At 33.2% G+C, this 26,981-nt stretch overlaps 3 protein-coding genes across 3 annotated transcripts; 1 reads left to right on the top strand and 2 right to left on the bottom strand.

Annotated features, from left to right (window-relative positions):
- Positions 1–3,263: 3,263 nt before the first annotated feature.
- DXR (1-deoxy-D-xylulose 5-phosphate reductoisomerase) lies at positions 3,264–7,866 on the top strand. Its single transcript, XM_085738409.1, has 12 exons — positions 3,264–3,436; positions 3,560–3,747; positions 3,930–4,016; positions 4,318–4,443; positions 4,529–4,591; positions 5,399–5,548; positions 5,731–5,798; positions 6,081–6,192; positions 6,274–6,378; positions 6,478–6,599; positions 6,735–6,881; positions 7,524–7,866. Exons 1-12 carry the CDS (start codon positions 3,346–3,348, stop codon positions 7,690–7,692), a joined length of 1,428 nt encoding a protein of 475 aa, XP_085594535.1. The 5' UTR covers positions 3,264–3,345; the 3' UTR covers positions 7,693–7,866.
- Positions 7,867–10,603: 2,737 nt separating this feature from the next.
- LOC146901737 (membrane-associated kinase regulator, putative (DUF1645)) lies at positions 10,604–12,350 on the bottom strand. Its single transcript, XM_085732240.1, has one exon. The coding sequence runs from the start codon at positions 11,417–11,419 to the stop codon at positions 10,784–10,786; it is 636 nt and encodes a 211-aa protein (XP_085588366.1). The 5' UTR covers positions 11,420–12,350; the 3' UTR covers positions 10,604–10,783.
- A 2,460-nt stretch (positions 12,351–14,810) lies between these two features.
- LOC146901736 (putative inactive poly [ADP-ribose] polymerase SRO5) lies at positions 14,811–18,600 on the bottom strand. Its single transcript, XM_085732238.1, has 5 exons — positions 17,835–18,600; positions 17,430–17,668; positions 17,196–17,338; positions 16,998–17,093; positions 14,811–15,163 (listed from the first exon to the last, which is right to left on the bottom strand). The coding sequence occupies exons 1-5, from the start codon at positions 18,263–18,265 to the stop codon at positions 15,110–15,112; spliced, it is 963 nt and encodes a 320-aa protein (XP_085588364.1). The 5' UTR covers positions 18,266–18,600; the 3' UTR covers positions 14,811–15,109.
- Positions 18,601–26,981: the final 8,381 nt, after the last annotated feature.

Raw genomic sequence — 26,981 nt, 5'->3', positions numbered from 1 at the left:
TTTTTCTTGTTGGTGTGGAGCTGTTTTGGTTTTTGGGTGTTTTAGTTTAGGCCTCTGTACCGATTTAATGCTTGTATTTCAGTTGGTTTTGTGGCTTGGGGTCCTTCTTTGTTGGTGTGGAAGGACTTTTAAGGGGGTTTTTTATTGAGTGTTTGTTAGTTGTTGTAAAGGGGCCATTGTTATAGGTCGCCGTGTTGTACTCTTTTTCCTCCTTTGCGAGCTTAGTGCTTCTTGTGCTAGCTTTGTCTAATAATATTTGCCGTATCAAAAAAAACATCAACTTATGTTGACTCATTTTTCCTTACATTTTGGGACGGAGGGAGTATAATAAATATATATTTTTAATTTTTTGTGTCGATATAAATATGTATTCAATATAAAATATTATAAATAAATAATATAATGAGTGTAATAATACTACAAAATTATCTTCATTCACCATTGAAATTTTGAGTTTACTATGAGAGAATCTAAGTGTGTTGTTCATAAACTAACTAGAGTGGCCACATGTATAACTTTTTCTTAGGTTCTTGAGGTGATACTTTGTATTTTTTTTTTAAATAGCTTAATAGATAGAAATTCATCATTTAAGGTGAATAAATAAAAAATTTAAGAATTAAATTTCAACACTTATGGTGTTCCTATCAACCGAAATATGATATAACATAAGTTTGTTGTCGTAATAAAGGTGTAATGCACATATTATTTATTTAGATACTCCGTCTACCCAGGACCGTATCTGAGGCAGGGCGAAGAGGGCGACCGCCCTATGCCCCAAAAAATAAGTATGGAATTTGGACCCCAAATTCTTTTTTTAGGGGTCTATTAGGCCTAAAAAAAATTACTTAGTTTTTTGTATCAAGTTTGATGTTTATATATACTTATTAGTTAGTATCCAAATTGTAGGTTCACCCTTAGGCCACTAAAATCTCAGAAACGGCCCTGTCTAAAACACAATAGTATAAGTAAAATCAACCACTTATACGTTAAATTAAGATAGGTGTACATTTATATTTAGATTAGATACTAAGTACTAACATAGGCTGAGTTTAACATAGGTTGTGTTCTTTATTTGACTTGCTGTCGTATGGAGTTATTTGGAGGGGGTTAGGATCCTCTCCATTTGATAAAATAAATGGAAGTACACAATTTAGAGAGAGATAGATACATAAAATAAAATAGATAGTGGATACTACCACTAAGTGGATTCCACCATCATTAATTGTTTTTTACTTTTTTCAAATTTTTTTGAGTCTATATCTCTCCAAATGGAGAAATGGAGAGGATACAAAATGGAGAAGATCTTGACTCATTTGGAGGTGAGAAATAAGGGTGAAGATCCTCTCCATTTTAAGTTCTCTCCATTTGTTTCATTACCAAAGTTTTGGTGTATAAATGTGCAATTAATGTCTTCAATTCTTGAAATGTGTGCATTTATATCATATATTTACTTCAAAATTATAGTAATTGACATTTCCATTTTATTTAGGAAATGAAGAGGATCTTCACCCGATAAATAAACGCCGTCAAAAGAAAAATAGCATACTAGAGGTGTCCAAATTAAAATTCTTTATTTGCATGATTCACATACACAGCGGGTAGACTATAGACATTGCGTGCTACATTATTATGCAAACTTCTGAATTAATTTTCGTTTAGGTGGGAAATACACGTTTCTTGCTTACAAGTTACAATCCATCTAAATTTGTATAATCTCTTACTTGATAGGTTAGAGTATCTCTGGTTGATAAAAAGAAGAGAGAGAGAAAATGAAGATATTTTTTTTTTAAGGGAAAATGAAGATAGTTGTTAAAGATAAAATAAAATACAGAATCAAAATACAAGCATTAAACGATTAAACAATTTAGAAATAATTTAATATTTAAATTATTTAACAGAGAATAGATATGCTTTTAAATGTTCAAAATTTGACAATCTTAAGTTCCAAACGAAAATTTGCTAACAATTGTTAAACGAATATTAATTCAGAAATAAAAAAATGTCAACTATTACTGTAGTATATATTATATAAATTCATATCAGTCACATGACAGATTCTCCATTTAATATGTTGGACTAGCATTTGTCAGAAAAAAAATAAATTTGGACTAGCCGCCTGTCTTAATTCTTTGAATTTGACTCTTTTAAAGGAAATGATACTAACATGAAAAATAATTAAAACAAGGAGTGGTATTTTGATCAATGTACAATTTGTTATGAATTTTCATATAATATAATTATTGATTTTTTCATTAATAACTAATATTTGAAATTACTCAAAAAAAAAAACTAATATTTGAAATTTCATACTTATCCAAAATATACTAATTTTATATTTTAAAGTGAATTACTCTTTTTATAGATAAAATAATTAAAAGATTATTTTAAAAAAGTTTATAATTATTTATAATAAAAAAAATCAGTTTTAATCTTCTCTCTCATGTACCACATTTGGTAAAATAACAAGATAGGAATATTTTTTACACTAAAAAAATACAATTCATTTCATCGATAACATAATATTCGATAAATATAGGAATATAATGATAGTATTATCGATGATTAAGTGTATATATGAATATGTTGTCAAGGTGATGACTGTATTTATTTTTATTTTAGAGAATTCAACATGAAAGTTAACTTATGAACAACAATAATTATCTACCGCAAATTTTAGTGAATGAGATAGTGGGAGAGAAGTATTTGAAGAAGAGAATCCAATTTCAATAGAAAACTAGTAAAAGACTCTAGAAACAAATACAAACAAAACTTTTAAAGACGAGTTTTGAATTAAAGAAAATGATTTTATTTTATCAAATAATATGTTACTAATGATATAATTCAGATGATAAAAAACTTAAATTGTGACGCAGGATTGAACTCGCAATTCTAAATTTCAACACTTAATTGAATGGATTTAGCTCCCAAATCACATCAAAGTGATTTTTTTTTTTTTTTGAAGGACATCAAAGTGAATAACTAAACTAAAGTATCTAGTTCAAAACTAAAAGGGAATATATGGTAAGTGAGCCAACGATGATTCCACAGGTTGGACCCTCGTCCATACTCTCAATTTCGTCCTCATTCTAATTTATTTCTATATTACCCACTTTCCATTTCCCTCACCTCTCTTTCACAAATATACAAAAATAAATAATTAGTTAATTAATTAACAATAATATTACCCTGTTGATGCTGTCCGAAACCACATCCATTGTGGATTCGGCTACAATATTAAAAACGCTAACCCATTTTCTGTCACCACCACATCTTGTTACATAAGAACACTGCACTTTCTTGGTTTTATTGTTCAAACTCAAGTTAGCTACAACATCAGCCTTTGTGATGGCTCTCAATTTGTCTTCTCCAGCTGAACTTAAGTCCGGTTTTTTCACTGACCCCCTCAAGTCTAACCGCTGCACTCCTAAATTCCCAGGTTCTTTCTTCTCTTCAGTCCATTATGTACCATGATGTTTTTTTTTTTTTTTTTGTGAAAAAATTTATTTATCTTCTTTAATGATTATGTTCTGTTTTAATTTCATAATCATTTGATTTTTAGGTGGTGTTGCTTTGAAAAGAAAAGAAAATGGAACAGCATCTCGAACAAGAATTTACTGTTCAGTGCAGTCAACATCAGGACCACCACCAGCATGGCCAGGACGAGCAATCCCAGAATTAGGTAACAAGACTTGGGAAGGCCCTAAACCCATCTCCATTGTTGGATGCACTGGTTCAATTGGAACTCAGGTACTACTGTCTGATTTTGTGTTTTTAGAACTGCAGTCCTCTCTTTAAAATGGATTTGTGTTGTTTTTTGTGGTAATTGAATAGATGACAGGAAAGGTGTTTGATTGTTTAAACCTGGAATGTTTGATTTTCTGTTATCTCTTATTATTTGATGTATCATTTTCCCATGTATGCTTTTGTAGACACTAGATATTGTCGCGGAGAATCCAGATAAGTTTAGAGTTGTCGCACTTGCAGCTGGTTCGAACATTTCTCTTCTGGTAGATCAGGTAAATACTTCACTTCAAGCATGTAATCAAATTTTGAATTGGTTTGTTTGAATAGCTGCAATGAAAATCACCTTCCAGTTTCTGTTTTCTTAAAACTCGGGTTCATTCTAAAGCATTTAGGATGGGTTTAGTTATTTTTTTTCCTTGAAGTTTCTTGTAGAGAAATCTTAAAAGACTAAACAAGTTTTAGTTTGAAGTTAATTAATTGTATGGTTTAAGGTTCAGTCAGTGTATCTCAAATTTTGAATATGCTACCAACTGTGGTAAAAAAGATTAATCTCTTGGTATTTATGTTACACAGGTTAAAAGATTTAAGCCACAACTTGTTGCTGTTAGAAACGAGTCTCTACTTGCTGAACTTCAAGAAGCTTTGAAAGATGTTGAACAAAAACCCGAGATCATCCCGGGAGAACAAGGCGTCATTGAGGTGGACATTTGGTTTGCTTGTATGTTGCAATTTAGTTTAGAATACCAATATCGTTTTTCATAAGCTATTGTTTGTGTATTCTCAGGTTGCACGTCACCCGGATGCAGTCACTGTTGTCACGGGAATAGTAGGCTGTGCAGGACTAAAGGTAACCTCTTTTCCCTTTTTTCGACTCTCTTCTGTAACTGTTTTATTTGCTATGCTACAAAAGAGATCTTCCATGTGCATGCATCTACACGCATTTTAAACTAACTTTGAAGAAATTGATGTTGTTGTTGCTATTATATTATAATATTCATTATTATTATTATTATTATTTGCTTGTCAAATTTATTTATTTGAACAATGATAACAACCGAGTCAAATAAAAAACAAAACAACAATAACAACAATGATAGTGAAACATCAATGATAACAACCAAGTCTTATCTTATTACATGTAAAATTGCAAGGTGTTCTTACCAGTCTTATTTTTATATTAGGGCATTGATAGTTTGAAAGGAAAGTGATCCACAAATTGTGAAGTAAAGAATTCATTGTGTATATAGTACTAATATATTGCTTATAATGGCCCATATTGCATGAACTTGGTCATTAAATGTTGGAAATTACGCACTAAAACCTTGAATGTGTCTTTTTCGGTTAAGTTAGTTCACACATTACAAACCTTTGGGACTAATTCAATCAGCAAAATAGACATTGAAGGACTAATTTGACGGCTAAATGAATGTTTGGGGATCATGCATGTGTGTGATTTTCATGATTTCATCTTTCCATTCGTGTACTATTATGACTGATGTGGTATCTTTCAAGGACTCGTTTGACAGTTCATTTATTTATTAGTGACAAAAATCGTAGAAAAATTAATCAGCGAGGAAAGACACAACTAAGATTGTATCACTATTATCACACAATATATATTAGATTGCTGAAATTCCTCTCATTTTTTTATTAGCCAACAGTTGCGGCCATAGAAGCTGGAAAAGACATAGCTTTGGCCAATAAAGAGACACTAATTGCCGGAGGTCCTTTTGTCCTTCCTCTTGCCCGAAAGCATAACGTAAAAATACTTCCTGCTGATTCCGAACATTCTGCTATTTTTCAGGTACAAAATCACATACTGCATTACAAAATTTGTGTGTGCAACAAAGAGTAGTGAACTATAGATACTCTGGCTTATATATTTCACATATTATACTCTGGCCTCTAATATCTTTTTTATTAAACTTAAGCAATTATTTCATCCCCTGCTTCATTTATTAATAGAAAAACTATTTTTCGCTTCAGTGTATCCAGGGGTTAACAGAGGGTGCACTTAGGCGAGTCATTCTAACTGCATCCGGAGGTGCTTTTAGGTATGTAAAATAAACCTGAGTGGCAGCACTTTTCCTGTTTCCCATGTTCAGTTGCTTCTTTTTATGTTGGATACATTTATCTTTTCTGAAATGAAAAGGAACCAAAAGGGAATGTATGGCACACTAAACTTTCTTATGTATGTCTGAATTTTGCTTGCTGCCAATTTTTCATATCATGATGGAAACCCATTGATCGTGGAAAACCTTGAATTTCCCTTTCTTAGTTTTGTTGTAGACCCTATATGATCTACATGACTGTATGTTTCGCTTCATGATTAATAGGGATTGGCCTGTTGAGAAACTGAAAGATGTTAAAGTTGCCGATGCATTAAAACATCCCAACTGGAGTATGGGGAAAAAGATAACTGTGGACTCTGCTACACTTTTTAACAAGGTTTCTTTCTTATGATATATGTATGATTATGTGATTTAAATTTCCCGAGTATATAGTAAATTTGTTCTACTTATTTTGTAGGGTCTAGAAGTGATTGAAGCACATTACTTATTTGGAGCTGATTATGATGATATTGACATTGTCATTCATCCACAATCAATCATACATTCAATGATTGAAACACAGGTTTAGACCTTATACTATGTTGTGTTGGCTGCCGTCTTTTGATAATCATTAAATGTTGTTAAATGTTAATCTAATACTTAATTATTTTTTCCTTTCTAGGATTCATCTGTTCTTGCACAATTGGGGTGGCCTGATATGCGTTTGCCAATCCTTTATACATTATCATGGCCTGACAGAGTTTATTGTTCTGAAGTCACTTGGCCTCGTCTTGATCTTTGCAAGTACGGTTATCTTCCCCCTAATTTCGTTTCCATAGTTCATACTGAAGAAAATAGACAGATCCACCTAGGCACAGAGTTTTTGCAGTTTGAAAATTTATTGTTTGACAGAGCCATGTTTGAAATGTGAATATGCAGGCTTGGTTCACTTACTTTTAAAGCTCCTGACAACATTAAGTATCCATCCATGAATCTTGCCTATGCTGCTGGCCGCGCTGGAGGAACCATGACAGGTGTTCTTAGTGCAGCAAATGAGAAAGCTGTAGAGATGTTTATTGATGAAAAGTAAGTAATATTTTTGCTATTTTACTCATTACAACTTACGAGTTCCCTAAGAATTGTGCTGAATATTGATTGCATTTAAAAAATACTGCAGTTATAAGAAACCTTCAAAATATAAGTTTTACTTCCATCCCACCATAACCTCAAGATAATTATCCATGCAAATACAATGTTTTTAAAACCCAAAATACCGGCTCATTTCCAGGTTTGTGAGAAGTTATTCCATTTGACTCTCCCCGAATCTTGCTTTCACAAAGCATCAAAATTCCTTCATACTGATAGTTAGAATAATAAAAAGGATTGGTTATTGGATTGCCTCCTATATATATAACTTGCATCTGTATTCAGCAGGGTGGATATTTATTAGCATTTGTTGTGGTCTTGAATCCTTGATTGTGTGGCCATATTACTTTGATTTTTACCAGCACTTTTCAGTTCTTTACAATCTTAGAAGATTCCACGCAAAACATGACCATTAGGAATTGTGTCATGTTCTAACGTTGTCTGATACATGTGCCGTGTGCTCGGCTCCTTTTTTGAAATTGACAGTGCTCCATACTTCATAGGTTTTAGGCTACAATATGTGTCTTCTTGTTGATTCAAATCATTAAATTCACATTTAATTGGTTATTTTGCTGTTTCCAGGATTAGCTATTTGGATATCTTCAAGGTTGTGGAGCTAACATGTCAGAAGCATCAAGATGAATTGTTGGCCTCACCTTCCCTTGAGGAAATTATTCACTATGACTTGTGGGCACGAGAATATGCTGCTAGTTTGCAAAGCTCTTCAAGCTTCACTCCTGTTCTAGCATGAGACTGATCACTGATTTAAGAAGAATCGGTGTGGTTGTGGCATGGCCCAATTCCTACCAGCTGCTAGTGTTAGCATTTTTCATTGAACAATTGTATACAATGTAGCATGGTGTATTCCCCAGATTTTGAAAGATAAAAAGGGTTTTATTAATGGAATATTTATCTTACACCACAATTTCATTGATCTTATAGTTTTGTCATAATTTCAATGAATAATAATTCATCTGTCTTTTAACCGACAATATGAGCCTAGGCATAGGAGTTTTGGCCATTGATGCTCAAGGCCTTACTCTTGATATCATATTTGGGGAATTGATCATATTTATTTTTCAATCTCAATTTCTTTCATTACTTTGATTTTTTTTTTTTTTTTTATATAAACATTACTATAGTTTTGATGATATAAACATGATACTGTCACAATAGATGGAGTTTAAATATTCTCCGAACACTTCAAATTACTCTAAAATTTTCATAATTGAAAGAAGAAATGGTAAGGATTCACTTCCCATCTTTACCTGTTTTAACATCAGCCTCTCAAAGAATGTAGGTACACCTCTTGCATCCCTCACTTGTCACAAACCGTAGTGCTGTGTTTGATATTATACTAATTAGATTATACATGTTTATGAAATAAAGTGGGGTTGATAGCTCCAAGAGAGGTAAGTGTACATGCACCCTTGTGTCTAGTTCATACAACATTTTCTTGAATTTCATTTCCAACTATATGCTGCTGTCGATATTTCAATTCCAGGCACATCGTCATTACTCATTAGTGATCTCTAACTATTGAATTTGGAAACAGACCACGTTTTATTGTCTGCCTTGCTTCTATATTTTTCCAGATGTTCCTATGGTAATGGAATTGGTCTGCCTTTTTCTCATCTTCACTAGAAGTTTTTTAATTGAATTCTTACATTATGATGAACTTTAATTAAGGTCAAATCAATCAGAAATATCCGAAATCCGTCTCTAATTGAAACAACTTATTGTTTGATTTTACTAATGTTCCATCCGAGTTTCAATTTACTAGAGTCTCTTTCCATGAAAACCCGAGGATTAAGGTCACAAAAATAATAGCATCATAAAGTTGCTTTTAATCATTGTTTAATTGAGGATATAGTTAAAAATTAAGATAAACTTGGTAGAGAATGACATATTTGACATCAATTATAAGCACAATTTTGATGAGTCCCTTAAGTAGGGGCGATACAGTTATTTTATTCCCGCCACCATCAAGAAGACATGTGGAAAGCTGAAAATCCACGATGCCATTGAGCCATGGCCAGCAATGCTGTCTGCCATTCAAAATTAATGGGTGTGGTATAAATATTTCACTCGCAAATATATTGCCTCCTTGATTAATCCAACAGCCTCACCGGAAACAAGATTTTGGCGAATGCTAAGATTGGAAGTAACTTTGGTCAAGGCATGCATGTGTCAAAAGTTTTCAAAGTATAGAGTGAAGAAAACTCATATTGTCGATGCGAATTTGACTCATACAAGTTTACCGCTTAATAAAAAGAGCAATGCTATTTATCAAGAAAGATTTTATCAATAAATTGTCCTGAAATTAATGTTAGCCAATAAAATCTCAGCCTGGCCGGAAATCATGGGGTGGTGGGTGTTATATATTTTTTTTTATGAAACTTTAATAAATAAGATTAAAATCTAAAGGTGATTATTCTGCCATGTCATTCTTGAATTCATCAAGAAAATCCATTCTTGATATCTAGCATTTTCCTAATAAAAATAATATATGTGACATATATATACATACTTTTTTTTTGTAGCAAATATATATACATACTTATATAATATAATATATATAATAAATACATTCATAGGAGAACAATGTATAAATTAATTAAAATTCCAACTCAATTATAAAACAAATATCTGACATTATTAGAATAACCAAAAATAAATGGGATATAAAAACAAGATGAAAAGAAAAACTTTCCAAAAATAACCCGAGTTCACTACGAGATCAGCTCAATAAAATCGGTTTCATTTTGGAGTTTACCAAAACGGGCAAGGTTCTTTTGATAATTCATGTAGTTGATTTTTTTTTTTTTATAAATAATTCTTAGTTGATGCTCCTTGCCCACTTTACCTAAGTATACATTCTTTGATTATTATGATTTGTCTTCTTTTCTTGATTTTGGCCTTGACCCTCCAATATAATTAGTAAAGCTAAAATCCACTATCTTTTTAGACAAAACAAAACCAAAATACACTCTTATTCTGTTCAAGTTCAAGAGAAGCCAAAAAACAGCAAACTTTAATTCAATCTAATATATGCTCCAAGTCTCCAACAACTCCGCCAGTCCACGAAGACTTGATCATGTTGACATAAACATCACCGTCTCAACTAAGTCTATGCCGTGTGAGACCCACACCTTCTTTTTTCTCCACGAAAATACGGAACAATACTTGCCAACCTATATTCTGCGTCACCTTTTCCATGATACCATGCAGGCGCAACAACACCCACGTCATCCTCTTCTCATTAAGTTCTTACAAATTCAATTCTAACTTTATCAACAAACATAGCCACAAAATAAAAGAAAAGGCATCCGTTTAATATAACCACACTTTAGCTATAACCAAAAAAGATATTCCAAATCTAAACTAACCCCACAACATATACAACAATTCTATAATTCTATCTCTATAACCAAATTAAAGAAAAAATTTACACAAAATGCACATATTGATATCATGGTAGATTTGTCGAATTGTGGTTAACCATATTATTGCATTGTTTAGTTTGACGTCTAAAGTATATTTTGTGTGTTTCAAAGCCACTCAACCGTGAAAATTCGAAGCTAAGAATAATCACTTCTCCCTAGACGTGCGTATGATGCAATTGTACCGCATAAATAAACACATAATATATCAAACGACTCATCACAAATCCAAACATGGACTAAATCTCATGCAAATTTTGTCAAACAAAAACAAAATTATCATGCAATGCCAACTTTAATTACACCAAAAAAAAACCATCGAAATTGAATTGAAGATAATAATTGTGAGAAGATGGTAATAATCTGGGCTTCAAAGTGATTAGATATTAGACAAAACCCTTAAATAACCCAACTAATTCCTAATTTCCTCTTGGATCGATACCCATCTTTGGCCTCACCATCGCCGCCGTTAACGGCGGAGCTATCCTTACCACCGGGACTCATAAACAAAAGCGAATCCTTCTTCCCATCACTATGGCTCCGAAGTAGCAAATCTCGAAACTTCCACCGTTTGGACGCCGACCCGGTAGACCCCGTAGAGCTGCTTTTTTTGCAAGGTGGAGTCCAAACACAGTAGGTATCCGGGGCAACATTGTCAAACTCTTCGCCTTCGACTGCCATGAGCTTCTTCAGAGGTAAACGACGACGGCGAGGCACCGTTTCAGGGAGAACGGGAGAAACAGAAACGACGCCGTTGAGTAAAGATTGGTCGAAGAGTGGGTAAGTGGGTTTGATCTGACCGTTGTGGAAAATGTCATCGGCGGAGACGGTATCTGTGGAAAGTAAATTGAACTCGAACTCAGAGTCATCGTTTTGTTTAGAAGTGTTGTCGTTATGTTGTGAAGATTCGAGAAATGTGTCTTCATCGGTGTGGATGACTCTAGCTGCTATTTGAGATAAAGTGTTGGAAGAGTAACTGCTGAAACTTGGAGATGAAAATTGTTGATGGAGAGAAGACTCTGTTTGAATCGTCATCGTTTTCGTTTCCGTTTCGGAAGAAGAAAGTGAAAGAGAGTTTATGGTGACATCATTGAGGTGTAGGAAGATATTTATAGGGAGGGAGTGGAAGTGGTGGTTTGGTAAGATTTTTTTGTTTTTCAATGTGAAGTAATTATGGTGTAATTAAGAGTATGTGGAATGTGGAAGATTACAACTAATGATCTACCCTTTGCCTGCTTATTGAATGACTACAAACTGATCAAATGACAGCGTGGTGGTAATGGTTGTCCCAAAGTTTAGTTTAGTGTGTGCTAATTAGCCGAATAGGCATCCTCCACTCAATAATTTAGTCTCTAAATTATTGGTTATTTTCTTCCAAATAAGGGTAAATTACAAATTGGTCCTTATAGAATTATTGAGTCGGGCATTTATCTCTTGTATCTTGCCATTAAGGAAAAAAATTGAGGCTGAATGATGTCGGACAATATAGTCTTTTGACTAAAAGGTTAGTATTCGTTTGGTTTTTCTCGCAAATTAAGGTGAATTTTCACGTTTTCATAAAAACTTGCTTTGTAACTTTAGGATTTCCATGTCCAACTTGGCTCGAGACGTGATATTTGCGGTGCAAAAGCTGATCCAAACACGCATTTAGTGGTGTCATATGACTTTTGCTTGTGTGGCAAAATCACATACAAGTCAGTTCACCTTTTTTCTAGTTTCTCTTTGATTTCCCCCACCTCAATTGCTCTTTTTTTTTCCTCCTAAACAGTGTTGGTTTTCTCATAGGTGATGGAGCGTTCATATGTGGTGGAGTTGGTGTTGTTCCTCCACGAGTGGTCAAACTAGTGTAAGTCCTCTAATGGACGATGACCTTATGCCAAAATATTAGAGTATAATCATATAACTTAACTATTCCTCTGAATCTATAATATGCATTAGCCTGCAAATTTAGAATTAATATGCGCAAACTAGTCCCTTGTTAGAAAATTAGTTCCTGCAATCCCTATCAATCCATATCAGTCAAATTAAATTAACAGAATTGATCGTATTTTTTGTGTAGCTGTATGTCTCTCATGGACAATCATATTGCAAACCTTGGACGCCTTGTTTTTGGGATCACATTGGTTTCTCATCAAATCCATATATTGTGACAGTGGGATTTCTACTTACGTTTCTTCCTCTTGTACTTCAGCTTGCATATCATGCTCTTGTGCTTCTACTTGTGAATCAGATTATTGTACTTCAAGTCGTAACCATTTTCTTTTTAACTTAGTGGCACACTTGTATTCATACGACTTATGTTGTTATCCCCCTTTAGATTGGTCATACTATCAATTACGATGATCCTTTCTCCTGAATAGACGGTTAAAAAAAAAAAAAAAATGAAGAAGGGTTAAAAAAGGTGTTGACACCTTGACATCATTAAACTAATGCTGATAATATTAATTTGACAATTAATAACATCAATCCCAAGTCTCAGTTGAAATCCACCTAGAACCAGCAAATTCTATCTTCTGACTCCTGCGAAGACATTAATCATCTTCATAGTCTGAAGGAGGTCAAGGTCGATATTTTAGAACCTGTATGACTCCTGCTACTAGTCGGATCCAAATGAGAACAATCATTAAAATCGTGATTCAAAAATGTGCCCATCTACGAATTGAAGCTACTTTTTTTTTAAGGGTGTGTTTGTTTCAGGTTATCTTTTAGACTCTGGAAAATAAAATCATAAAGGTATATGATTCCGGTGTTTGTCACAAATTTATTAAATTTTATTTCTGGTAGAAAATATTCTTGGGAATAGAAAAAAAATCCTAAAAAATGATGAGAATATGAAGATGAGAATAAATTCATGTGTATTATTATCTATTACAATGGTTTCAGAAAACATTATAATATTAACCAAACATTTTTTAAAAAAATGCATGTGAATAAAACTTGCATTCTGATATTCTCCCAGAAAAATTGTTCCTATGAATATATCTAGGAAACTTAAAACAAACATCCCTTGTATGAAATCGACAAATATATAAACATGGTTACTAGTTATAGTTAGTGTGTTATTAATGTAACTGCCATATAAATCCAAGTACTCCCTCCGTCTCGCAATATTAGTCGTTTAAGGTTTGTGCGCGGTTATTAAGGAAATGATTAATTGTGTTGATTCCAATGGGAAAATAAATAGCATTTGCTAAAACACTCTTATTAATTGCAGTTAGTAGAGTATTGTAAAATGACAATTATTTTGAAAATAAAATAAAATGCTAAAGAGACAATAATTGTGAGACGGAGAGAGTATATAACAAGAAAGTAACTAGTGCAGTAGGAAACAAGTTGTAATCAATAACCCTTATGCCTCAAGAACAAGGCAACTTCTCAAACAAATGATAAATGATTGATGGATTTCAAATTCTTGATTAATGATACAGAGGGGCCTATTAAAGCTATGGTGTTTGTTATGTAGGCAAATGATTATAGAAAAGAACCCATAAACAGAACCAGTATACTACAAACATGGTCGCATGCTACAAATAATAACAATCATGTCGCACATATACTACCATCCATTTGAATTTGGGAATAATTGACTATGCATATGTTTGGATTTGTAGCAAACTCCGGCGACAGCCTTTCTTCAATTTTATTTTTTCATGATTTTTCTGTATTCAACCAAATAATCAACGAAATGTTGGCAGATCCAACCCTGGCTGGGTTCAGACTTTTGAGTTCTTAAACCTCTTAGCTAGTGTTGCAAAATAACAAATTTAGCGAGGTCAAAATGCAAAATATATAGATATATATGTCCATAACTCCCTCAAAAGGCTGCATCCGCCCCTACATCGAAAAGACAAACTAATCATTGCATTCGACTCATGGAATCCATAGCCCTTTTGGGTCTTACTCTTGATGACTCATTATAATACGCTCCATCAACTTTCTTGCTACTCAACTCCCTCCTCTTCACGCCGCCAATCTTGCCACCCCTCTACACAGTTTCAATACACACTTCCATCCTTGCCCCAACCGTAAAAGACCCCCCTAGATGAGTGAGCTTTAAATCCCAGACACTGGTTTGACAGAGAACCAAACTAGAACATAACGAAAAATAATGCTCAACTTCATAGAGAAAATATATCCCTTTGGTAAGACTTTGAACATAAAGCTTGTACATAAAGTCACCATGAGTTGAGTTGTTGCCTATCACAACTCCAGTATTTCCCTGTCTGTAGGGAAATGTTTGACCCTTCTAGTGTAAACCTTTATTATTGGTCTACCAACACATTGTTGTAAACGAATAAAAACAGAAACCAATTCTTCGCAAGAAGAAGGAAGAGGTTAGTGTTAGTATGGAACTCATAAATTGGACCCTGTGGCTGCCCCGGGTCTTCCAATTTATTTGCAACGAACGCAGCTAAAAGAAAGCAAATGAAACAATATTTCTTTTAAGAATGCAACTTGGAGTTGCTAAATATTCCCATAGTAAAAGCCTATCTGCTATTACATTATTCCAACCAGTAGCTGTAACTAACTAGAAAGACAACGCAATTCCTTCTACTATAGTACAATTAACATAAAAACAAAACGCATATACCACCCAACAAAACAAAAAATAAATGTCGCCTTGTTTCTCATGCTTGTTTTCAACCTCAATGTAAGTTTGGTTAGTGAGTGTTTGTGTCAACTCCAGTTTTCTATCACTTTCTTTAGTATTTATTGTATGGACAATCATTCCATCCACGTTGCTGGCGGTCCGGCTTGCTTAAAGCTTGCATGCATTTTCTGGAAGACAGAAAAATTTACCTAATTAGATTAGAAAGCATGATAATGTGATCGAACAAGAAAAAGAAACACATGAGGTTTTGTCAAAGAGGTAATCTAACGTTTTGTTTTTGGTATACACAGTTTCCTACCAGAAAGTTGTAGATAACATCTAACTCCATGGTTCAAAGACACAGGGTTGGCTCACTCTTAACTATAAGACAAATCAAATGGACGAAATCTAAACGTGCTATGGTTTCAAATTTTGGATCAACTTCATATTTCTTTTCTGTAGAAGGGGATTTAAGTAGCAAAACTCGTTCAGTACTAATGCCATGTGATTTCCACCACATTAAAATCAACTAGCACTGTCACAAACTACATCCTGCAATTTGCAATTCAAACCCTATTCTTATTCCCAGTTCATTATAATGATAAAACGTATTCAAACTATTGGAAGCTAAATAGACATCCTGGGTTTCCATAGTAATCAAGAAGTAGGAAGAACATGGAGAGCAACTTCCAGCTTCAATCAGACAATCTGCGTCAAATTTCATATTTCCATGATCATGGATTCCTATTTTCTAATTTTCCAAGAACAATGGAGGGTGAAATCGCACACCTAGTAGGAAAAGGCTATCACAGTCGCAGTTTATCATAATGCAGTACAGCCAAAACAAGCAAAAAATATGCATGTCGTCATCGAAAAAAGTAGGGACAAAGCACCTCAATTTAATTTTACTGGGAATATTATATTCATCTCCCTTGAAGTCTCTTGAAATGTAACTCGCACCCCCTCTGTTTTTGCACTAATAAGAAACACCCTTTATTTATGTAATAGGATGACATAAAGCAGCCTTTTTGCTAACACCGTTTATAACGGAAGAGACAGATTTGTTTCAGCACGTGTCTAATGTATCGTGTCTCTCAACAAATAAAGCTCTCATACAAACCCAGCCAGCCACATAGAAGTCATTTTCTTCTATCAGACACAAAAACACCTCTATTTTTGCACCGATAAGAAACACCCCTTATTTGTGTAATAGGTGGCATAAACCAGCCCTTTTGCCAACACGGCTTATAAAGAAAGAGACAGATTTGTTTAAGCACGTCTAATGTATCGTGTCTCTCAACAAATAAAGCTCTCATGCAAACCCAGCCAACCACATTGAAGTCAAGTCATCTTCTTCGATCGGCCAAAAAAACACAATTGTCCTCAATTTTATCAACTTTTCTATCAATTTTTCGAACTTGTAACACGAACTTAAGTTGATGCGTCATGACTAGTTCTATGTGTCAGTAAATTAACAATTGATCCATTCATCATCCAAAACCATGAATAGAGTTCTACGAAGATGTTTTATTTGATTGACAATGCTAACTTCCATTTAATTGAAAAATTGAAATGAAAAAACAAACGGGGCGTCTTAACTCCTAAATATTTGAGAAAATTAGACTCTAGGTCTGCTATGCTTCTGTAAAAAAAAAAAAAACAAGAAGCTCTACTATGCTTCAACTGGAAAATAGGAGTATGACTTTCAAGTTTTCAAAAGGAAACAATACGGGAAAACAACAACAGAAGTAAGCACCAACAAAAGCAAACTTCAGGATTTTTTTCCCCTATTTAATCAAAAGGCAGCTAAAGCCGAAGGAGGTTTGTGCTCATTGAAAAAATAAATGGGAAGTGAGTTACATTTCAATAGAATTTAGGGGAGGGGGATAAATTTTCCCAAAATTTTATTTAGCATTATAAACTTTGATCTATAAGTTGCACCAAAGTGAAGTGAAAGACCAGCATGTCTAAATTCTTAACAAAGAACGAAATTCAGAATCACCAAAGAGAGAATAGAAGTACCTTTGCTCTGAAAGATTTGATAACAGAAAACAACAATTTGTCACCTGCAACTTTTCTAACTTTTTGTATCATTTCATGTCGCGAAATCTTCTTATCCTGTAAAACAAACGGAAACACAAACACAATTTCAACAAAAAGAAAAAACCAGTGACTGTCACAAGCCCCACAACCAAGTCAAACCAAGTCCGAAACACTTACCCTATACTCCTTGTGAAACTTGGCAATGGAAACAATATCAGATGGAGGCAATATCTTCGAAAGCGCAGAAATCAGAGTCGGGAATTGCATAAAAGGCGAAGACGGTCTCACATGTTGCCCTCCAACTCCAACCTTCTCATGTCCTACAAAACCAAACAAAAAATAAATCTGAAACATCATCCCTAATAACAAAAACACAACAAATAACCACAACAACACACAAGTACACAATACCTTTGTCGGAAGCAAGTTTGAAACTCATAACATATTCAGGCAAGACATGCGTGTTGATCTTGTTACTCCAAACAATGAACTCTTTGGGAGATGAAAAACTATCCACTCCAGAATCATATTCTTCTGAACTCGGTCTGCGTTGATCAGAACCTGCAGGCACAGCCTCCAATTTTCCCATGATCACACGACAAAGCAACAAGTGCCTAAAACCTTGTTCGTCAACAACAGTTCTTTTCACACTGTAAAAACAGTTAAAAAAAAAAAAATACGCATTACATCACAAATCAAAATCACAAAATCTACATCAATTAAATTAATTAATTTTTAAACCCTAACCATTAAGTAAAGTTAATTCAATAAACTAACTAAACTAATCAATTAAATAATAATGAAATTAACTCGTGCCTTTCAAGTGGAGAATCGTTTGGAGAAAGACGCAATCCATTGCTATGAACATAACCAAAACCGTGTTGAATAATATCAACAATCTCTTCTCTACTCGAAGCACCGTACCACACGTGTTTCACATTAGCATTCCCACCGCGCATTTTAGCCACCGCACGTGCGAAGATCTCAAACGATTGAATCCTCGCTTGTGCCATTACCGTTTTACAAGGATTCCTGAAAATCGCTACTCCATAGGGTTTCAACCCTTGCGCACTTAAACCACAAACGAATCTGCTTCGGATTAGGTTGATATCTGCACCCTCCGTCGTCTTCCGAACTATCCTTCGGGAATCGTGGCCGCCGGATGCGACACTCTCGCAATCGGAAATCGCTGATTCATCTTCGCCGGCGGAATCATGTTTCGGTAAATTGTAGATTGGTTGTTCCATGATTAAAATTGAAAAAAGGATTATATAATAGAAGAATTGTAAAGAATTTGGTAATATGAATGAAGAAAAGAAAAACCTAATTAATAGAAAAAGTGTATGAGTTCATTGTTTAAGTTTTGTTTTGTTTATACAGAAAATAGAAAAGTATGAGTTAAAACCAAAAAATCTAAGAAGCACTAGAGTTAGAAATTTCTAGATACAAAACAAAGAGAAGATGAAAATAAAAGACGTTGAGAGAAGGTTGTGTTTTGGTTTTAAGGGAAACGGAAACCGCCATAGGAAAAGAAGAAAAAGCGACTTTACACGAGAGGCGGTGTGGTGTTGCAACTGGTGACGGAATTTGATTTGAATAACAGGACCACGTCTTTGTTTAATTACAAAATTGTTCACTCGTGTTGTATTGCGTGTGGAGGATTCTTGGGGAGTAAGCAATAGGTCAAATATTGCAACTGATTAATGTGTTACTTGTGCATCAATTTTGCCTGCTTTTATTTTTAATTTTATTTTATTATATTTTTTATATATGAACGCAAGGTATCCTTTATATTTACTTATTTAGGTCGACACATGGTATCAATTATTTAATTACGGCAGGCCAATTTAGATAAAGATCAAATTCTTTCAAAAAAAAAAAAAAAGATAAAGATCAAACTATTTTGCCTTGTTAGCAGCTGAGGGTCATCTACGATAGACCTCCGAAAATATAGCGATGTAATACTTACCGATCAAGCCAAATAAATTGAGTTTTGCTCTTGACACATGTGTTTTGGCTGAGAAACACGAGTAAAATACTTAAATGCCTCACTGCCGAGGAATTCAAAACCGGCTTCGAGGAAATCCTCGGTAGTTAACTGCCGAGGAATCAGAAAATTTCGCACTGTTCATCTTCTCGCACTGTTCATCTTCTCTTCCTCTCAAAAATCATTGTTAAAAAAAAAAAAATTATACTTAAAATGAAATAGTTATGGATGCACGTGTCTCATTCAAAAAATGAGCAAGGGTAAAATATCTACATCCAAAATCATTGAGTATCAAAATCACTTTGTTTATGATCCGTAATAGACACCCCAATAATTTGCTATTATTGAAAATTTGTCAGTGTTACACCTGAATTCATAATACTAAAAAACTCTAATCTTTTCCCCAAATTTCAATTAGCATAAATAACCATGACCATAACAAAACAATGATGCAATAGCGGATTTATGATTGTCGCTGTTACACCTGAATGCATAAATTTCAATTTGCGTTTTTGAGAGGAATAAAAGATGAACAGTGCCAAATTTTCTAATTCCTCGGCAGTTAACTGCAGCCGATTTTGAATTCCTCGGCAGTTAACTACCGAGAGAGCAAAAACGTATTTTATTAGTGTGACACAGCCAAAACACATGTGTCAACAGCAAAACTCAAATAAATTTACTCATAACTGCGTAGGTGTATATTAGTCAATTTTTAGAAGATTTTACCATGCCTCCAGATATATTACTAGATATATACGAATATGATAGTTTTATAAAAAATATTTTTGTGAAACAAACATTTTCTTCATATTTCTTCACAAAATAATTATTATGTATAAATTAAATATTAATTATGAAAATTTCTCTGTTCGTAAATGTTATTTTACGATCTCTCAAAAAAAAAATATTTTACGGATTATTCAATATAAAAAAATATTCCAAACATATTCATTTATTTTTTTTTTGAAGGACATGTTCATTTATTTTATTCTTCACAAAATAATTATTATGTATAAATTAAATATTAATTATGAAAATTTCTCTGTTCGTAAATGTTATTTTACGATCTCTCAAAAAAAATTATTTTACGGATTATTCAATATAAAAAAATATTCCAAACATATTCATTTATTTTATATTTTTGAGTTGTGACGTCTCTTAGACTTATTCATTCTATTTTTTTTTTGTGGTGGTCGGGATTCGAACCCCGGACCTTACATATATTATGCATTGTCCTTACCAACTGAGTTAAGCTCACGATGACAAAAATATTATATACGCACTTTTATTTTGACAACAAATTATTAATCAAACAAAAATCATTAACTAACAAATCCATTTATATTTTATTTTACGAGGAGAAGATTTTTATTTAAGTAATATGTAATAACCCAAAGATCTATGAACTATTCCGTGTTTGACTGGCCAAGCAGACAAATGACCCTGCATTTTTTTTACTTCTCCTGCTTTTTTTTATATAAGTTTGGTATTAGAATGAAATTTTTGAAGATTGACTTGCTTGCTATTTCTTATTGTATTTTGTACAAAAGGAAGGTACTTCCCTAGAAGAAAAAAAAGGTACGAATTTATGCGAGTCGAATTTATGTGAGTCTGGGTTCTTAACAACTGTTTATTATATTCTATATGTGTTAATAATTTTACTAAATCCGGTTAATTTTATTCATTTGTGCATATGTTAATTTACCAATGGTAAATTTATTCGTTTTGTGTTAATAATTGATTTATTTCATTCTATTCCTGTGTATCTATTAAGATATTCGTCAATGGTAAATTTGATTTGCATATGTCATACATATTAAATTTCGATCATCCTTAATTATGTGTCTAACTCTCACAACGCCAACTTTTTCTCAAGAATTTAAAAAAAAAAAACATATATATTCCAACTTGATTTCCAACTGGTAGTTCATAGTGTTAAATCACATATCTCTTGCACCAAAAAAAAAATCACATATCTTAAAAAAAAAATGGTATCCCTTTTTCAAATCTTAAAATTTACTCCCTCCGTCCCGAATTAACTGAGTCATTTGCTCATTTCACACATATTAAGAAAAAAAGTACTCCCTCCGTTCCTTTATAATTGTCACTTTTACATAAAAATTTTGTTTCTAATTAACTGTCGTTTTCAAAGTCCAATGTATCATTAAATGTGGCTTTACCTATATTACCCTTAGATATTTATTGTAGAGAGAGAAATATATGAAATGAAGTATTAAATGATTAAGGTTATTATAGGAAAAGGATAAATTGTTGTATCAAAAGTAGTAAAAGTATTTGTTGTCTTGGTTTGTGTAAAAAGTCAAACTGTGACAATTAAAAAGGAACGGAGGGAGTATAAATAAAGGGGAGAGAAAAGTGGTTTTAAGTGCTCTTGATAAGTATTGGTGCAAAGTGGAATATATTGAATTGAGAATGATGAAAGTAGTACACCCTCCGGTCACTAATATAAGCAAAAATTTGATTTTTAGATTCATTCATTAAATGATGTATGTAGTCTTTATTATAGACTACATACATCATTTAATGAATGAATCTAAAAATCAAATTTTTGCTTATATTAGTGACCAGAGGGTGTATTAATTAGAGTCATAAAAGGGAAAAAATAGTTAATATTGTATTGAAAATTGAAATGACTCAGTTATTTTGGGACACTTTTTTTTTATAAATGGCTCAATTATTAAGGGACGGAGGGAGTAGTTTTTTTAGGGGGGCAAGTTGCTTTTTTTATACTGTAATTCAATTTCATAGCAGTCATTAAATAGCACGAAAACATAAGTTAATTTCAGACTATCCACTATGTTAATCATTTTCGTCTTTAAGGTTACCAGGAACATCTTGACCAAAAAAATAAAAAGGTTGCCAGGAACATTAACTGAGACAAAAAAGACGTGGCCACTAAGAAAACCAAATGACATGCCCATGTGTATTGTGAGATCCAAAAATGGACAAAAAATAAAAAAAAAATAACTCGAATTGATCATTGGAAAAATCATAAATCGATTGATAATATCAAAAAAAAATCCCTTGTCGGATCTACCAGGAAATATTAAGAATATATCTATATGTATTCATCGTCTCCATTCGAGCAATGATTCTTTAGAACCTGAAGCATTTTATTGCAGCATCTAGGTTTTCCTTCCAACTACTCATATTCAACTTGAAATTTTTCAAAAAAATTGCATTGCCCCGTAAGAGACGAACCTGATCTCATGACCACTGCTTGCTCAATAACTTAATCAATAAATTTATCACCTTGACAGCCAGCGTTGGTAGAAGACTCCTTCTCAATAGTTCCCCGGTAGCACTTGCCTCTTTCTTTCTTCTCAAGCAGTAATTCTTTCTAATTGGTTGCATTTGGGTCCTTTAGTTCTTTTTCTCAACTATGTTTGGTTGAAGAGAAAACGGAAAGAGAGAGTTAGGGACGAGAGAGATTGAAGAGAAATAGACATTTTTGTAGTTTGGAACACAACAGAAATTGAGAAGAGAGATCAAATATTGGTGGGTCCTACCACCTTTTTTCTCTCTCCAGAACAGCGAAGAAAGCCATGGAAAACTGCTGGTTTTCTTATTTTTACCATTTTGTCCTTTAATTTGTGATGTACAGCACCTTCTCTTGTACCTATACTTTTGTTATTATATTACGTGTCTTCTTTGTTTTCTTTCTTGGGTTTATTTAATTAATATTAATAAACTATTAATTATTTTATTGATTAAATTAAATTTAAGTAAAAATAAAATAAATTCAGTTTAATAATTGAGGTATTTCAATTAATTAATTGAATAAAAAATAAAAATAAAATAATTTGATGAGAGGATTTTTTTCAAGGATATTCTTATACTTTCAAAAATAATCAACACTTCTCTCTTCTCTATTTCTCTTCCCTCTCACTTATACCAAACAATAACTCAAATCTACTCTGTTTCTCACCTCTTTCTCTCTTCCCTTACTCTCTCTCACCTCTCTCTCTTCTTATTTTCTTCTCACAACCAAACACTTTCCTCCAACTTATCTCAAGTATATGTTGCAGCTTTCATCTTCTCTGATGCATTTTTAATCAGTTGAAGAGTTAATTTACATTGGTTGAACTGTTTCTCAATTTGATAGATTTATTTTCATAGAAATCAGAAATGCAAATTATCAATGAAGCCATTTCAAATTATTGTCGCCTCAAAGCTAACTATGCCTCGTAGAAATATGGTTTGGTCAAGACTGCTTCCTCATACTAGTACTCCCTCCGGTCACTATTATAAGCAAATTTTGACTTTTTAGGTTCATTCAATAAATGATATATGTGGTCTATAATATAGACCACATACATCATTTATTGAATGAATCTAAAAAGTAGAAATTTCCTTATAATGGTGACCAGAGGGAGTATCTTTTAAATAATATTTTTGATTGACACAATCATAAGCCACTTGAACAAGATGAGTTTGACTATTGGTAATTACACGTGGAGTGCAAATTGGAGACCAAAATTATGTAAATCATCATAGGCTATACATATCGAGAAAAAAGATGAGATTAACTATTTGTTTTTTTTTTTTGTTTCATTGTATTCTCAAATACATATTTTTGATGGATAAATTAGATGAACCGGTATATTTAACTACTTTAACATCTTTTGTGGTTTTAGACGTGTAGGGTTTGTGTTGAACTGCGTAATCTTTTTTTAAGGAACTCCTTACTATATCGATGCTCTCTCTTGTTTCTAACATTATTTGTAGTTATGAATTTTGAATGATCAATTCAACTATTGAGTCATTTTTGTTTTTCTTTAATTTTGGTCTCTCGCTATACACGTCGACATATCGTTCGGTTTTTCTAGTGGCCGCATTGACATTCTTTTTATCCTGTTAACGTTCTTGGTGACATCTAAGAAGAAAACAAATTTCGAAGGTGAGAGTCGGGTTGATTTGTGTTTTTGTGTGAACTGGAAACTACTATGAATATGATAACGAGTTACAATTTTATGGAATAAAATCATGTAGCTTGTTTGATGGTTCTATGGACGTGGATATATGGAGACTATGTTCGAACCTTGAATTCTCCATTTCTCCATATTTTTAGTGTGTGAGTCCAATTACGGGTCTACTTGACAAAAAAATTGTGTTTTCCAGTTTTAAGGAACAAACAAGGGCAACAGTCCACATTGTTTCTATGGAGGCTATATTCTCATATAGTCCCCAATTTTTGGCAAATTGGACTTGTTGTCCTTTAACTTAGTTCTATATAACAATTTTATCGTTTATATTTTTTCACATAATTTTTATCCTTTTAGTTTGTGTGCATATGAATTTTTAAGCATAAATCAAAAATTCATATGAAAATGTGAGTGGAAAGACCATAGAGTTGAACACTACAAAACAAAACCATATATTTAAATTGAGTTTTTCCTATCATGTGAAATTGACTTGTTGTCCTTTAACTTAGTTCTATATAACAATTTTATCGTTTATCTTTTTTCACATAATTTTTATCCTTTTAGTTTGTGTGCATATGAATTTTTAAGCATAAATCAAAAATTCATATGAAAACGTGAGTGGAAAGACCATAGAGTTGAACACTACAAAACAAAACCATATACTCCCTCCGGTCCTCTTTATAAGAGAAATTTGAGTCAACAAAAATTAATGTATTTGGTTATAAATTCAGTCTAGATACATTGAGTTTTGTTGACCCAACTTTCTCTTATAAATAGGACCGGAGGGAGTATTTAAATTGAGTTTTTCCTATCATGTGAAATTTATAGATGTTAAAAAATTCAAAAAAGTAAGTTTGTATTGAAACTTGTGCATTTAATGATAGATATTATTTTTTTAATCAATAATTGTTGTTTTTCAATAATAAAATTCCACTTTTAGTTGTTTTAACGGTTACAATATTCCACATGTTAGACAAACTCATTAAAGTTTGAAAATCTATAGCAAGTTGATCAAACGATGAAAATAACATGGAAAAATAATATAGAAGACGAAATAGTTACATAAAATTAAGTTAAGGGGCGACAAGAGTAATTTGAAGGTGAGAAAAACACAAGAAGGGGGGTTGAATTGTGTTTTAGAAAAATTCTTCTTTTCTCCTAAAAACTGAACACACTGATCAGAAGCTAAGCGAGACAGCTTCTGAAGTGATAATCAGAATCTAAATGCAGCGGAATAAAACAGAGAGAGAGAGAAGAAGAACGACACAAAGCAATTATACTGGTTCCTTCCACAATCCGGAAGTAGTCCAGTCCCCCTTGCACTTCCAAGGAGATTTCACTATGAGTAATATCTGATTACAAATGCTCAAGCACACAAGCAAGAGACTTCCAATGCTCAAGCACACAAGCAAGAGACTTCCAATGCTCAAGCACACAAGCAAGAGACTTCCTGCTCAAGCACAACTGCAAGAGACTTCCTAACTAAACAAAATTACACAGAAAATTGTTTAAGGTTGAACACTTGATATACAATCAGAGGTGCTCACAATACAAATCAGATACAGACTCAATGGACTTAAGAATTTCTAAGATATGACTTTGAGACACAGAAATTCTAAGTGAATGCAGAACAATTTCAGCAGAGGTTTGGTACTTGTGAAAATCTTTGTGAGTCTTTCGTTCAGAGTTCATGCATTACCAATTCTCTAGGTCTTCACTCCTTTATATAGTGGTGTGAAAGAGACGTTGTGAAATTGCCAGCACACCAAAGAGTCGTTGTTGAAGCTTGATCTTTCACCAATAATCTTTTGCCTGATTTGGCTGTTGTCCTATGAAGAACAAATTTGAAATCCATTCCTTATCCAAAGGAACATCTATGCAGGCAAAACCGTATTCTGGAGCTGTTTTCTTGTCCTGTAGCGCGGACACAAAACAGAGTAGTGGAGAACGTGGTTGTACAATTCGTACAAAGTACAATGTCAACGCTTTCGTCCAAATTGCAAACACACGCCTTCAAACACCTTTGAAATGACCGTTGCAAACTCCACTAATCCTTTGTTTGTGTTTTCGAATCCAATAGACAGCTTTTGCATTGATAATTCTTCAATTCTTGATTCTTTGCAAATCCAGTTGATATTCAGCTTCTGGTGAAATGGCTTCTGATGAGGCAGCTTCTGATGATGCAGCTTCTGATGATATGACTTCTGCAGCTTCTGATGACGCAGCTTCTGATGATGTGGCTTCTGGACCTCTTGTCTTCAGAAGCACTATTCTTCAGGAGCAGCTTACTTCAGGAGCGCTATTTCTTCAGGAGCAGCTTGACTTCAGGAGCGCTTTTTCTCTTCAGTAGCAAGTTGCCTTCAGGAGCGTCCAAGCTTCAAATTTTTGTTGTTTCCATAGCTCTTTATTTGCTCATTCAGAACCAATGATGATGTAACTTTATAATTATGGTCCTGTACACTTGAACAAATATTAGCTAGTCCAATTTACAATTTTTAATACCTTGTTATCATCAAAACCCTTTAAGGTTCATTGTTAAACACATTTTGTTCCAACAATCTCCCCCTTTTTGATGATGACAAACAAAAGTATTTAAAATTGATCAATTGTTGTTAATCTAATTAACAAGTTGACTTTGGGGTTCTGAGGTTTGTAAGCTCAGAATCTGAGGTTTGTAAGCTCAAACTCCCCCTGAGTCTGATAGTCTTTAAGGTGAGGTTTGTAAGCTCCCCCTAAGTTCTATCCAGGTTAATTAAATTCATTTTTCGCGCAATAATATTATCAGAGCTTAAAAACAAAATTGAATCATTGAAAGAATTAACTTATAGATAAGAAGAATGGTTCAATTAATTTTACTTGAATTTTGATACTCCTTCGTTCGTTCATAGCTTATACCAATAAGGTAAAAAAAATGATAGAAGGTTTTCAAAAATTTCAAATGCCATTAATGGAGCTCAGAGCCTTTAAATACTTGTCACATATACTCCCCCTTTTGTCATTATCAAAAAAAATTAAAATAAATTTAAGCAT

The sequence above is a fragment of the Medicago sativa genome, chromosome 8 (genome assembly GCF_051527215.1).
Source record: "Medicago sativa cultivar Bolivia chromosome 8, Bolivia_mono, whole genome shotgun sequence".
In the NCBI taxonomy this organism is placed as follows: domain Eukaryota; kingdom Viridiplantae; phylum Streptophyta; class Magnoliopsida; order Fabales; family Fabaceae; genus Medicago; species Medicago sativa.
Note: the sequence above shows the minus strand (reverse complement) of the source record. Positions and strands in the feature narration are given on the sequence as shown.

Bases quoted from the DNA above. Each gene is read 5' to 3' on its own strand.
- LOC146901737 (XM_085732240.1), bottom strand. From the start codon at position 11,419: ATGACGATTCAAACAGAGTCTTCTCTCCATCAACAATTTTCATCTCCA.
- DXR (XM_085738409.1), top strand. From the start codon at position 3,346: ATGGCTCTCAATTTGTCTTCTCCAGCTGAACTTAAGTCCGGTTTTTTC. The intron at 3,437-3,559 runs GTTCTTTCTTCT...TTTGATTTTTAG, and splicing joins CTGCACTCCTAAATTCCCAG to GTGGTGTTGCTTTGAAAAGA. The intron at 4,592-5,398 runs GTAACCTCTTTT...TTTTTTTATTAG, and splicing joins TAGGCTGTGCAGGACTAAAG to CCAACAGTTGCGGCCATAGA.
- LOC146901736 (XM_085732238.1), bottom strand. From the start codon at position 18,265: ATGGAACAACCAATCTACAATTTACCGAAACATGATTCCGCCGGCGAA. The intron at 17,669-17,834 runs GCACGAGTTAAT...CTGTTTTTACAG, and splicing joins AACGATTCTCCACTTGAAAG to TGTGAAAAGAACTGTTGTTG. The intron at 17,339-17,429 runs GTATTGTGTACT...TTGGTTTTGTAG, and splicing joins CAAACTTGCTTCCGACAAAG to GACATGAGAAGGTTGGAGTT.